Source organism: Salmo salar, chromosome 12, assembly GCF_965601325.2.
Source record: "Salmo salar chromosome 12, fSalSal1, whole genome shotgun sequence".
Classification (NCBI taxonomy): domain Eukaryota; kingdom Metazoa; phylum Chordata; class Actinopteri; order Salmoniformes; family Salmonidae; genus Salmo; species Salmo salar.
The window spans coordinates 105,068,772-105,083,771 of record NC_138302.1 but is presented as its reverse complement, the minus strand read 5'-3'; the positions used below and the strand labels follow the sequence as shown (position 1 = coordinate 105,083,771).

The following is a 15,000-nucleotide window of genomic DNA, read 5'->3' as shown; positions in this document are numbered from 1 at the left end:
TATACTGGGTATTATGGTACAGAGTCAATGTGGAGGCTATATACAGGGTGTTACGGTACAGAGTCAATGTGGAGGCTATATACAGGGGGTACCGGTACAGAGTCAATGTGGAGGCTATATACAGGGGGTACCGGTACAGAGTTAATGTGGATGCTATATACAGGGTGTTACGGTACAGAGTCAATGTGGAGGCTATATACAGGGTGTTACGGTACAGAGTCAATGTGGAGGCTATATACAGGGGGTACCGGTACAGAGTCAATGTGGAGGCTATATACAGGGGGTACCGGTACAGAGTCAATGTGGAGGCTATATACAGGGGGTACCGGTACAGAGTCAATGTGGAGGCTAAATACAGGGGGTACCGGTACAGAGTCAATGTGGAGGCTATATACAGGGGGGTACCAGTACAGAGTCAATGTGGAGGCTATATACAGGGTGTTACGGTACAGAGTCAATGTGGAGGCTATATACAGGGTGTTACGGTACAGAGTCAATGTGGAGGCTATATACAGGGGGTACCGGTACAGAGTCAATGTGGAGGCTATATACAGGGGGTACCGGTACAGAGTCAATGTGGAGGCTATATACAGGGGGTACCGGTACAGAGTCAATGTGGAGGCTATATACAGAGTGTTACGGTACAGAGTCAATGTGGAGGCTATATACAGGGTGTTACGGTACCGAGTTAATGTAGAGGCTATATACAGGGTGTTACGGTACAGAGTCAATGTAGAGGCTATATACAGGGGGTACCGGTACAGAGTCAATGTGGAGGCTATATACTGGGTATTATGGTACAGAGTCAATGTGGAGGCTATATACAGGGTGTTACGGTACAGAGTCAATGTGGAGGCTATATACAGGGGGTACCGGTACAGAGTCAATGTGGAGGCTATATACAGGGGGTACCGGTACAGAGTTAATGTGGAGGCTATATACAGGGTGTTACGGTACAGAGTCAATGTGGAGGCTATATACAGGGTGTTACGGTACAGAGTCAATGTGGAGGCTATATACAGGGTGTTACGGTACAGAGTCAATGTGGAGGCTATATACAGGGTGTTACGGTACAGAGTCAATGTGGAGGCTATATACAGGGTGTTACGGTACAGAGTTAATGTGGAGGCTATATACAGGGGGTACCGGTACAGAGTCAATGTGGAGGCTATATACAGAGTGTTACGGTACAGAGTCAATGTGGAGGCTATATACAGGGTGTTACGGTACAGAGTTAATGTAGAGGCTATATACAGGGTGTTACGGTACAGAGTCAATGTAGAGGCTATATACAGGGGGTACCGGTACAGAGTCAATGTGGAGGCTATATACTGGGTATTATGGTACAGAGTCAATGTGGAGGCTATATACAGGGTGTTACGGTACAGAGTCAATGTGGAGGCTATATACAGGGGGTACCGGTACAGAGTCAATGTGGAGGCTATATACAGGGGGTACCGGTACAGAGTTAATGTGGAGGCTATATACAGGGTGTTACGGTACAGAGTCAATGTGGAGGCTATATACAGGGTGTTACGGTACAGAGTCAATGTGGAGGCTATATACAGGGGGTACCGGTACAGAGTCAATGTGGAGGCTATATACAGGGGGTACCGGTACAGAGTCAATGTGGAGGCTATATACAGGGGGTACCGGTACAGAGTCAATGTGGAGGCTATATACAGGGTGTTACGGTACAGAGTCAATGTGGAGGCTATATACAGGGGGTACTGGTACAGAGTCAATGTGGAGGCTATATACAGGGGGTACCGGTACAGAGTCAATGTGGAGGCTATATACAGGGTGTTACGGTACAGAGTCAATGTGGAGGCTATATACAGGGGGTACTGGTACAGAGTCAATGTGGAGGCTATATACAGGGGTTACCGGTACAGAGTCAATGTGGAGGCTATATACAGGGGGTACCGGTACAGAGTCAATGTGGAGGCTATATACAGGGGGTACCAGTACAGAGTTAATGTGGAGGCTATATACAGGGGGTACCGGTACAGAGTCAATGTGGAGGCTATATACAGGGGGTACCGGTACAGAGTCAATGTGGAGGCTATATGCAGGGGGTACTGGTACAGAGTCAATGTGGAGGCTATATACAGGGGGTACCGCTACAGAGTCAATGTGGAGGCTATATGCAGGGGGTACCGGTACAGAGTCAATGTGGAGGCTATATACAGGGTGTTACGGTACAGAGTCAATGTGGAGGCTATATACAGGGGGTGCCGGTACAGAGTCAATGTGGAGGCTATATACAGGGGGTACCAGTACAGAGTCAATGTGGAGGCTATATGCAGGGGGTACCGGTACAGAGTCAATGTGGAGGCTATATACAGGGGGTACCGGTACAGAGTCAATGTGGAGGCTATATGCAGGGGGTACCGGTACAGAGTCAATGTGGAGGCTATATACAGGGGGTACCGGTACAGAGTCAATGTGGAGGCTATATACAGGGGGTACCGGTACAGAGTCAATGTGGAGGCTATATACAGGGGGTACCGGTACAGAATCAATGTGGAGGCTATATACAGGGGGTACCGGTACAGAGTCAATGTGGAGACTATATACAGGGGGTACCGGTACAGAGTCAATGTGGAGGCTATATACAGGGGGTACCGGTACAGAGTCAATGTGGAGGCTATATACAGGGGTTACCAGTACAGAGTCAATATGGAGGCTATATACATGGGGGTACCGGTACAGAGTCAATGTGGAGGCTATATACAGGGGTACCGGTACAGAGTCAATGTGGAGGCTATATACAGGGGGTACCGGTACAGAGTCAATGTGGAGGCTATATACAGGGGGTACCGGTACAGAGTCAATGTGGAGGCTATATACATGGGGGTACCGGTACAGAGTCAATGTGGAGGCTATATACAGGGGGTACCGGTACAGAGTCAATGTGGAGGCTATATACAGGGGGTACCGGTACAGAGTCAATGTGGAGGCTATATACAGGGGGTACCGGTACAGAGTCAATGTGGAGGCTATATACAGGGGGTACCGGTACAGAGTCAATGTGGAGGCTATATACAGGGGGTACCGGTACAGAGTCAATGTGGAGGCTATATACAGGGGGTACCGGTACAGAGTCAATGTGGAGGCTATATACAGGGGGTACCGGTACAGAGTCAATGTGGAGGCTATATACAGGGGGTACCGGTACAGAGTAAATGTGCAGGGGCACTGGTTAGTTGAGATAATATGTACATGTAGGTAGAGTTAAAGTGACTATGAATAGATAATAAACAGAGAGTAGCAGCAGCGTAAAAGAGGGGTCTGTGTATCCATTTTAGCAGACGCTCTTATCCAGAGCGACTTACAGTAGTGAATGAATACATTTTTTTTTCTCCGTACTGGTCCCCCGTGGGAATCGAACCCACAACCATGGCGTTGCAAACACCATGCTTCACCAACTGAGCCACACTTTGATTAGCTGTTCAGGAGTCTTATGGTTTGGGGGTAGACGCTGTTAAGAAGCCTTTTGGTCCTAGACTTGGCGCTCCGGTACCGCTTGCCGTGCGGTAGCAGAGAGAACAGTCTATGACTATGTTGTGTTGCTACCATGCTATGTTGACATGTGTTGCTACCATGCTATGTTGACATGTGTTGCTGCCATGCTATGTTGACATGTGTTGCTGCCTTGCTATGTTGACATGTGTTGCTGCCTTGCTATGTTGACATGTGTTGCTGCCTTGCTATGTTGACATGTGTTGCTGCCTTGCTATGTTGACATGTGTTGCTGCCTTGCTATGTTGACATGTGTTGCTGCCTTGCTATGTTGACATGTGTTTCTCCCTTGCTATGTTGTTGTCTTAGGTCTCTCTTTATGTAGTGTTGTTGTGTCTCTCTTGTTGTGATGTGTGTTTGGTCCTATATTTTTATTTAATTTATTTTTAATCCCAGCCCTCGTCCTCGCAGGAGGCCTTTTGCCATTTGGTAGGCCGTCATTGTAAATAAGAATTTGTTCTTAACTGACTTGCCTAGTTAAGGGATCACACCCTTTTTTAACATTTTTGATATACCCAAATCTAACTGCCTATAGTTCAGGACCTGAAGCAAGGATATGCATATTCCCGGTACCATTTGAAAGGAAACACTTTGAAGTTTGTGGAAATGTGAAATGAATGTAGGAGAATATAACACATTAGATCTGATAAAAGATAATAGAAAGAAAAAACCATGCGTTTAATTTTTTGTTGTTGTACTATTGTCTTTGAAATGCAAGAGAAAGGCCATAATGTATTATTCCAGCCCAGGTGCAATTTAGATTTTGGCCACTAGATGGCAGCAGTGTATGTGCAAAGTTTTAGACTGATTCAATCAACCATTTAATTTCTGTTAGAACATGTTGTATCAAGACTGCCCAAATGTGCCTAATTGGTTTATTAATAACTTTTCAAGTTCATAACTGTGCCCTCTATGCCAGCAGCATACCACCCTGCATCCCACTGCTGGCTTGCTTCTGAAGCTGAGCAGGGTTGGTCCTGGTCAGTCCCTGGATGGGAGACCAGATGCTGCTGGAAGTGGTGTTGGAGAGCCAGTAGGAGGCACTCTTTCCTCTGGTCTAAAATGTATCCCAATGCCCCAGGGCTGTGATTGGGGATACTGCCCTGTGTAGGGTGCCGTCTTTCGGATGGGATGTTAAATGGGTGTCCTGACTCTCTGTGGTCGCTAAAGATGCCATGGTAGTTATTGTGAGAGTAGGGGTGTTAACCCTGGTGTCCTGACTACATTCCCAATCTGGACTTCATACCATCATGGCCACCTAATCATCCCCAGCTTACAATTGGCTCATTCATCCCCCTCCTCTCCCCTGTAACTATTCCCCAGGTTGTTGCTGTAAATGAGAATGTGTTCTCAGTCAACTTACCTGGTAAAATAAATAAATAAAACTCTCCTCAAACAATAGCATGGTATTATATCACTTTAATAGCTACTGTAAATTGGACAATGCAGTGAGATTAACAAGAATTTAAGCTTTCTGCCCATATCAGACATGTCTATGTCCTGGGAAATGTTCTTATTATTTACAACCTCATGTTAATCACATTAGCCTACGTTAGCTCAACGTCCCGAGGGGGACCCACCGATCCTGTAGAGGTTTTAAATAAAGATTTTAAAAAAAAATAATCAAATACAAATACATACACCTAACTATCCCACTAAACCATACACTATTACCTAGACTGGTTGTAATGTGAAAGGCCCAGTGCACTCAAAAACAAGATTTTCCTGTATTTCATATATTTTTCCACACTATGAGGTTGGAATAATACTGTGAAAATGTGAAAATTACAGTATGATGCACTTTCAGTGTAAGATCTGTTTGAAAAGACCGCCTGAAATTTCAGCCTGTTTTGGTGTTGTTCTGGCCTGTCTGGTTCCAAACCTCTGCCAATCACAGTTAGTTTTCCGTTTTCCCCACTCAGATCACTCCCAGACAGTCCTAGTAAAATTCTTGAGAAATTGCTCTTTGCTAAGAAGCTGTTTTTGTAATCTACATATTAAACTCACAAACAACTTTACAGTTGTTATGCTACAAGATTTTATATAACAAATCAGCCTAATTTCCTGATGCACTGACCTCATTCATTGTTTTCTTTCCCCTTGTAATCACAGAGTTGGCAAGCAATGCTCCAAATTGTTTACGATCTCAGCTTTCATTTCATATAACGTTTGTCCATCTGTGATGAACACAAGGTGGTTTTGTTTCACATCTACAATTTGTGTTACATTTTTTCAAAATGTTATTCTATATCAAAGCATTTCTGTTTGTCGTAGATTCATGGGACTACTTTATGGCTGCAGGAGACTCTCAGCTTTCAGGATGTGATGTACCTTTCTGACACAAATCGATGGACAGTCAGACCAGCGACTGAGTGTTAAAGCGGGACTCACGAACGTACAATGGCTGTGGATATGTAACCCGATACCCCGGTGTCTTGAGAGACCTACTCAATCCAAGCTGTGAAGAGGGGCCCTCAGCCAAAACAATAGCGTAGCAAATTGTCTGAACAGAAGCTGATTTATCAGTGAATTACCTTGATAAAACAATGAAATTATAACTAAACTAAATCGTACAGACACTAGTGCTGAGCATTTCAAGCTTTTTTGAGGTCGGTTCGGTTTAGGTTTGATTAGTGTTTTAAGACATGAGATACTGTCACGTCCTGACCAGTTTAGGGTTATTTGCTATTGTAGTTTGGTTAGGACGTGTTCTTCCTGGTTTGTTGTATTTCTATGTTTAGGTTGATGGGGGGTTGGACTCTCAATTGGAGGCAGGTGCTTTCTCGTTGCCTCTGATTGGGAGTCCTATATATGGGTAATTGTTTGGTTTGGTGTTGTGTGAGATTGTTTCTTGTTTTGCCTGGGTGAGCCTGACAAGACTGTTTTGTTATTTTGGTGTTCTCTTTATTTAAAATAAATAACAAGATGAGCATCCACATTCCTGCTGCGTTTTGGTCCTCTATTCCCGACGACAGCCGTTACAGATACACTATAAATTATGTGGGTTGAATGCTGTAACAACACAGAATAAAGTAATTCATAAAATTCCCATGATACCAGTGACTGTTCATTACTGCTTATCACTAACCATCATTTATTCACATGACTTTACTGAAAATAAATCTCTGTTGTTTTACTTGATGTCTTTATTTCATTCCAAGTCATCATCTCATCTCTATAGTGCTGCTGTCTGTGTTGTCTGACTATTATTAGAAGCACTATTGTAGTAGTTCTTCTAATTAAATAAGGCATATTTACATGACTGCTGAATACCAACTATCGATAAATGGATCATGTATTTTCAGTTAGAGAGACCTTGCAAAGCAACTGCTCCATCCTTCTCTAACCACTCCATCTCCAGGCAAGTACAAACGCAATGGATGATGGTCATTGTAGTCATTGAATTCAAAAAATGTATCCGACAATGGTCAATTCTTTTAAGAATAAAAAATAAAAGTAACTGACATTTTGGTTAAATCGCTCTGCACTAACAGACACACTGATCCTGCTGGTATAGACAGACTAACACTGCTGGTATAGACAGACTAACCCTGCTGGTATAGACAGACTAACCCTGCTGGTATAGACACAGATTAACCCTGCTGGTATAAACAGACTAACACTGCTGGTATAGACAGACTAACCCTGCTGGTATAGACAGACTAACCCTGCTGGTATAGACACAGATTAACCCTGCTGGTATAAACAGACTAACCCTGCTGGTATAGACACAGATTAACCCTGCTGGTATAGACACAGACTAACCCTGCTGGTATAGACACAGATTAACCCTGCTGGTATAGACACAGATTAACCCTGCTGGTATAGACAGATTAACCCTGCTGGTATAGACAGACTAACCCTGCTGGTATAGACAGACTAACACTGCTGGTATAGACACAGACTAACCCTGCTGGTATAGACAGACTAACACTGCTGGTATAGACACAGACTAACCCTGCTGGTATAGACACAGACTAACCCTGCTGGTATAGACACAGACTAACCCTGCTGGTATAGACACAGACTAACCCTGCTGGTATAGACCGACTAACCCTGCTGGTATAGACAGATTAACCCTGCTGGTATAGACAGACTAACCCTGCTGGTATAGACAGACTAACCCTGCTGGTATAGACACAGACTAACCCTGCTGGTATAAACAGACTAACCCTGCTGGTATAGACAGACTAACCCTGCTGGTATAGACACAGATTAACCCTGCTGGTATAAACAGACTAACACTGCTGGTATAGACAGACTAACCCTGCTGGTATAGACAGACTAACCCTGCTGGTATAGACACAGACTAACCCTGCTGGTATAAACAGACTAACCCTGCTGGTATAGACACAGATTAACCCTGCTGGTATAGACACAGACTAACCCTGCTGGTATAGACACAGATTAACCCTGCTGGTATAGACACAGATTAACCCTGCTGGTATAGACAGATTAACCCTGCTGGTATAGACAGACTAACCCTGCTGGTATAGACAGACTAACACTGCTGGTATAGACACAGACTAACCCTGCTGGTATAGACAGACTAACACTGCTGGTATAGACACAGACTAACCCTGCTGGTATAGACACAGACTAACCCTGCTGGTATAGACACAGACTAACCCTGCTGGTATAGACACAGACTAACCCTGCTGGTATAGACACAGACTAACCCTGCTGGTATAGACACAGATTAACCCTGCTGGTATAGACACAGACTAACCCTGCTGGTATAGACACAGACTAACCCTGCTGGTATAGACACAGACTAACCCTGCTGGTATAGACACAGACTAACCCTGCTGGTATAGACACAGACTAACCCTGCTGGTATAGACACAGACTAACCCTGCTGGTATAGACACAGACTAACCCTGCTGGTATAGACACAGACTAACCCTGCTGGTATAGACACAGACTAACCCTGCTGGTGTAGACAGACTAACCCTGCTGGTATAGACACAGATTAACCCTGCTGGTATAGACACAGACTAACCCTGCTGGTATAGACACAGACTAACCCTGCTGGTATAGACACAGACTAACCCTGCTGGCATAGACACAGACTAACCCTGCTGGTATAGACACAGACTAACCCTGCTGGTATAGACACAGACTAACCCTGCTGGTATAGACAGAGACTAACCCTGCTGGTATAGACACAGATTAACCCTGCTGGCATAGACACAGATTAACCCTGCTGGTATAGACACAGACTAACCCTGCTGGTATAGACACAGATTAACCCTGCTGGTATAGACACGACTAACCCTGCTGGTATAAACAGACTAACACTGCTGGTATAGACAGACTAACCCTGCTGGTATAGACACAGATTAACCCTGCTGGTATAAACAGACTAACACTGCTGGTATAGACAGACTAACCCTGCTGGTATAGACACAGACTAACCCTGCTGGTATAGACACAGACTAACCCTGCTGGTATAGACACAGACTAACCCTGCTGGTATAAACAGACTAACCCTGCTGGTATAGACACAGATTAACCCTGCTGGTATAGACACAGACTAACCCTGCTGGTATAGACACAGACTAACCCTGCTGGTATAGACACAGATTAACCCTGCTGGTATAGACACAGACTAACCCTGCTGGTATAGACAGACTAACCCTGCTGGTATAGACACAGACTAACCCTGCTGGTATAGACACAGACTAACCCTGCTGGTATAGACACAGACTAACCCTGCTGGTATAGACACAGACTAACCCTGCTGGTATAGACACAGATTAACCCTGCTGGTATAGACAGACTAACCCTGCTGGTGTAGACAGACTAACCCTGCTGGTATAGACACAGACTAACCCTGGTGGTATAGACACAGACTAACCCTGCTGGTATAGACACAGACTAACCCTGCTGGTATAGACAGACTAACCCTGCTGGTATAGACACAGACTAACCCTGCTGGTATAGACAGACTAACCCTGCTGGTATAGACACAGACTAACCCTGCTGGTATAGACAGACTAACCCTGCTGGTATAGACACAGACTAACCCTGCTGGTATAGACAGACTAACACTGCTGGAATAGACAGACTAACCCTGCTGGTATAGACAGATTAACCCTGCTGGTATAGACAGACTAACCCTGCTGGTATAGACACAGACTAACCCTGCTGGTATAGACACAGACTAACCCTAATGGTATAAACAGACTAACCCTGCTGGTATAGACACAGACTAACCCTGCTGGTATAGACACAGACTAACCCTGCTGGTATAGACACAGATTAACCCTGCTGGTATAGATAGACTAACCCTGCTGGTATAGACACAGACTAACCCTGCTGGAATAGACAGACTAACCCTGCTGGTATAGACACAGACTAACCCTGCTGGTATAGACACAGACTAACCCTGCTGGTATAGACACAGACTAACCCTGCTGGAATAGACAGATTAACCCTGCTGGTATAGACACAGACTAACCCTCCTGGGATAGACACAGACTAACCCTGCTGGTATAGACACAGACTAACCCTGCTGGTATAGACAGACTAACCCTGCTGGTATAGACAGACTAACCCTGCTGGTATAGACACAGACTAACCCTGCTGGTATAGACAGACTAACCCTGCTGGTACAGACACAGACTAACCCTGCTGGTATAGACAGACTAACCCTGCTGGTATAGACAGACTAACCCTGCTGGTATAGACAGACTAACCTTTCCAGGGCTGGTATAGACACAGACTAACCCTGCCAGGGCTGGTATAGACAGCACCCCGGGCGGAGCCGCTAACCCTGCTGGCATAGACACAGATTAACCCTGCTGGTATAAACAGACTAACACTGCTGGTATAGACACAAACTAACCCTGCTGGTATAGACACAGACTAACCCTGCTGGTATAGACACAGACTAACCCTGCTGGTATAGACAGACTAACCCTGCTGGTATAGACACAGACTAACCCTGCTGGTATAGACAGACTGACCCTGCTGGTATAGACCGACTAACCCTGCTGGTATAGACAGACTAACCCTGCTGGAATAGACAGACTAACCCTGCTGGTATAGACACAGACTAACCCTGCTGGTATAGACAGACTAACCCTGCTGGTATAGACCGACTAACCCTGCTGGTATAGACAGACTAACCCTGCTGGAATAGACAGACTAACCCTGCTGGTATAGACACAGATTAACCCTGCTGGTCGCTAACCCGCGGAGCACGACTAACCCTGCTGGCCGCTACCCTGCGGACGACACCCGCGGAGACCGCTAACCCTGCTGGTATAGACACAGACTAACCCTGCTGGTATAGACACAGACTAACCCTGCTGGTATAGACACAGACTAACCCTGCTGGTATAGACACAGACTAACCCTGCTGGTATAGACACAGATTAACCCTGCTGGTATAGACACAGACTAACACTGCTGGTATAGACAGACTAACCCTGCTGGTATAGACACAGATTAACCCTGCTGGCATAGACACAGACTAACCCTGCTGGTATAGACACAGACTAACCCTGCTGGTATAGACACAGACTAACCCTGCTGGTATAGACACAGACTAACCCTGCTTGTATAGACACAGACTAACCCTGCTGGTATAGACACAGACTAACCCTGCTGGTATAGACAGACTAACCCTGCTGGTATAGACACACTAACCCTGCTGGTATAGACACAGACTAACCCTGCTGGAATAGACAGACTAACCCTGCTGGTATAGACACAGACTAACCCTGCTGGTATAGACACAGACTAACCCTGCTGGTATAGACACAGACTAACCCTGCTGGTATAGACACGACTAACCCTGCTGGTATAGACAGACTAACCCTGCTGGTATAGACAGACTAACCCTGCTGGTATAGACAGACTAACCCTGCTGGTATAGACAGACTAACCCTGGCTGGTATAGACAGACTAACCTTTCCAGGGCTGGTATAGACACAGACTAACCTTTCCAGGGCTGGTATAGACACAGACTAACCCTGCCAGGGCTGGTATAGACACAGACTAACCTTGCCAGGGCTGGTATAGACACAGACGGTGGAATTGCGAGGGCAGCCTCCGTTGTCCTCATCGCATGGGTTGATGGGAACACACATCCTGCCATCCCCCTTGTAACCTGCCTTACACTGGCACTGGAACAACCGTCCCCCCAGCCAAGAACAGTCCGCATTCACATCACACTGCTTAGCTGAACAAATACCTGGGAAATAAATAACAAATAACATAAAATATTCAATTATGGAATGGAATAGAAGAGAGTAAATCAGAGGGGAGCACAGCAAAGCAGAACACAATAGAACAGAATAGAAGAGAATTTAATAAAACAGAATAGAGAATAATAAAACACAATAGAACAGAATAGAGCAGAATAGAACAGAATAGAACAGAATAGAACAGAACAGAATAGAACAGAATAGAACAGAATAGAACAGAATAGAACAGAATAAAACACAATAGAACAGAATAGAACAGAATAGAACAGAACAGAATAGAACAGAATAGAACAGAATAGAACAGAATAGAACAGAATAAAACACAATAGAACAGAATAGAACAGAATAGAACAGAACAGAATAGAACAGAATAGAACAGAATAGAACAGAATAAAACACAATAGAACAGAATAGAGCAGAATAGAACAGAATAGAACAGAATAGAACAGAATAGAACAGAATAGAACCGAATAGAACAGAATAGAACAGAATAGAGCAGAATAGAACAGAATAGAAGAGAATAGAACAGAATAGAACAGAATAGAACAGAATAGAACAGAATAGAACCGAATAGAACAGAATAGAACAGAATAGAACAGAATAAAACACAATAGAACAGAATAGAAGAGAATAGAACAGAGCAGAATAAAACAGAATAAAATAGAACAGAATAGAACAGAATAGAAGAGAATAGAACAGAATAGAACAGAATAGAACAGAATAGAACAGAGCAGAATAGAATAGAACAGAATAGAGCAGAATAGAACAGAATAGAACAGAATAGAACAGAATAGAACAGAACAGAATAGAACAGAATAGAACAGAATAGAACAGAATAGAACAGAATAGAACAGAATAAAACACAATAGAACAGAATAGAACAGAATAGAACAGAACAGAATAGAACAGAATAGAACAGAATAGAACAGAATAGAACAGAATAAAACACAATAGAACAGAATAGAGCAGAATAGAACAGAATAGAACAGAATAGAACAGAATAGAACAGAATAGAACAGAATAGAACAGAATAGAACAGAATAGAACACGAATAGAACAGAATAGAGCATAATAGAACAGAATAGAACAGAATAGAACAGAATAGAACAGAATAGAACCGAATAGAACAGAATAGAACAGAATAGAACAGAATAGAACAGAATAGAAGAGAATAGAACAGAATAGAACAGAATAGAGACAGAATAGAACAGAATAGAACCGAATAGAACAGAATAGAACAGAATAGAAGAGAATAGAACAGAATAGAACAGAATAGAAGAGAATAGAACAGAATAGAACAGAATAGAACAGAATAGAACAGAATAGAACAGAATAGAAGAGAATAGAACAGAATAGAACAGAATAGAACAGAATAGAACAGAATAGAACAGAGCAGAATAGAACAGAATAGAACAGAGCAGAATAGAACAGAATAGAACAGAATAGAACAGAGCAGTAGAACAGAATAGAACAGAGCAGTAGAACAGAATAGAACAGAGCAGAATAGAACAGAATAGACCAGAGCAGAATAGAACAGAATAGAACAGAATAGAACCGAATAGAACAGAGCAGAACAGAGCAGAGCAGAGCAGAGCAGAACAGAGCAGAACAGAATAGAACAGATTAGAACAGAACAAGCAGAATATAACGGAATAGAAACGAGCAGAATAGAATAGAAAAGAACAGAGCAGAATAGAACAGAACAGAGCAGAGCAGAGCAGAGCAGAACAGAGCAGAACAGAATAGAACAGAACAGAGTAGAGCAGAACAGAATAGAACAGAACAGAGCAGAGCATAATAGAACAGAGCAGAATAGAACAGAACAGAGGAGAATAGAACAGAACAGAATAGAATAGAACAGAGCAGAGCAGAATATAACGGAATAGAAAAAGCAGAGCAGAACAGAATAGAACAGAGCAGAATAGAATAGAACAGAATAGAACAGAGCAGAATAGAACAGAATAGAACAGAGCAGAATAGAACAGAACAGAATAGAACAGAGCAGAATAGAACAGAATAGAACAGAGCAGAATAGAACACAACAGGATAGAACAGAGCAGAATAGAATAGAACATAACGGAATAGAATAGAATAGAATAGAACATAACATAACAGAATAGAATAGAATAGAACATAACAGAATAGAATGTAATATAATCATTTGGCTTCAAAGTTTAAGGTGAATAAGTTAAATAGAATACATTGACTTAAATAACAATGAAGAACAGCTAAAATGTCTTCAATGCTCGTCAATGTTATAGTGAAATCATATGCCACTTCATCTACACAGTATGCACAGTAAGATCAGTGACAACCAGTCTGGTTGGGGGATTGCGGACTTCCTGCTTATGTAACCAGTGTGAAATGGCTAGCTAGTTAACGGGGTGCGCTCTAATAGTGTTTCAATTGGTGATGTTACTCATTCTGAGACCTTGAAGTAGTTGTTCCCCTTGCTCTGCAAAGGGTAACGATGCTTCGTGGGTGTCAGTTGTTGATGTGTGCAGAGGGTCTCTGGTTCGAGCCCAGGTAGGGGTGAGGAGAGGGACAGAAGCTACACTGTTACACTTATTTATTTGTGGGAGAGATCTTTGTGTGCTATACTCGGCATTGTCTCAGGATGGTAAGTTGGTGGTTGAAGATATCCCTCTAGTGGTGTGGGGGCTGTGCTTTGGCAAAGTGGGTGGGGTTATATCCTTCCTGTTTGGCCCTGTCCGGGGGTATCATCGGATGGGGCCACAGTGTCTCCTAACCCCTCCTGTCTCAGCCTCCAGTATTTATGCTGTAGTAGTTTATGTGTCGGGGGGCTAGGGTCAGTCTGTTATATCTGGAGTATTTCTCCTCTCTTATCCGGTGTCCTGTGTGAATGTAAGTATGCTCTCTCTAATTCTTTCTTTCTCGCTCTCGGAGGACCTGAGCCCTAGGACCATGCCTCAGGACTACCTGGCCTGATGACTCCTTGCTGTCCCCAGTCCACCTGGCCGTGCTGCTGCTCCAGTTTCAACTGTTCTGCTTGCGGCTATGGAACCCTGACCTGTTCACCAGACGTGCTACCTGTCCCAGACCTGCTGTTTTCAACTCTCTAGAGACAGCAGGAGCGGTAGAGATACTCTGAATGATTGGCTATGGAAAAGCCAACTGACATTTACTCCTGAGGTGCTGACCTGTTGCACCCTTGACATCCACTGTGATTATTATTATTTGACCATGCAGGTCATTTATGAACATTTGAACATCTTGGCCATGTTCTGTTATAATCTCC

General features: G+C 43.8%; 1 protein-coding gene across 1 annotated transcript in view; it reads right to left on the bottom strand.

The window, feature by feature from the left end:
- The window catches only part of stab1 (stabilin 1), a 187,331-nt gene that overhangs the window by 148,943 nt on the left and 23,388 nt on the right, over positions 1 to 15,000 (bottom strand). Inside the window, exon 7 of the mRNA XM_045691993.2 lies at positions 11,538 to 11,728. Within this exon, the coding sequence (XP_045547949.2) occupies positions 11,538 to 11,728 (191 nt within the window). The remainder of the gene's footprint in view (positions 1 to 11,537; positions 11,729 to 15,000) is intronic.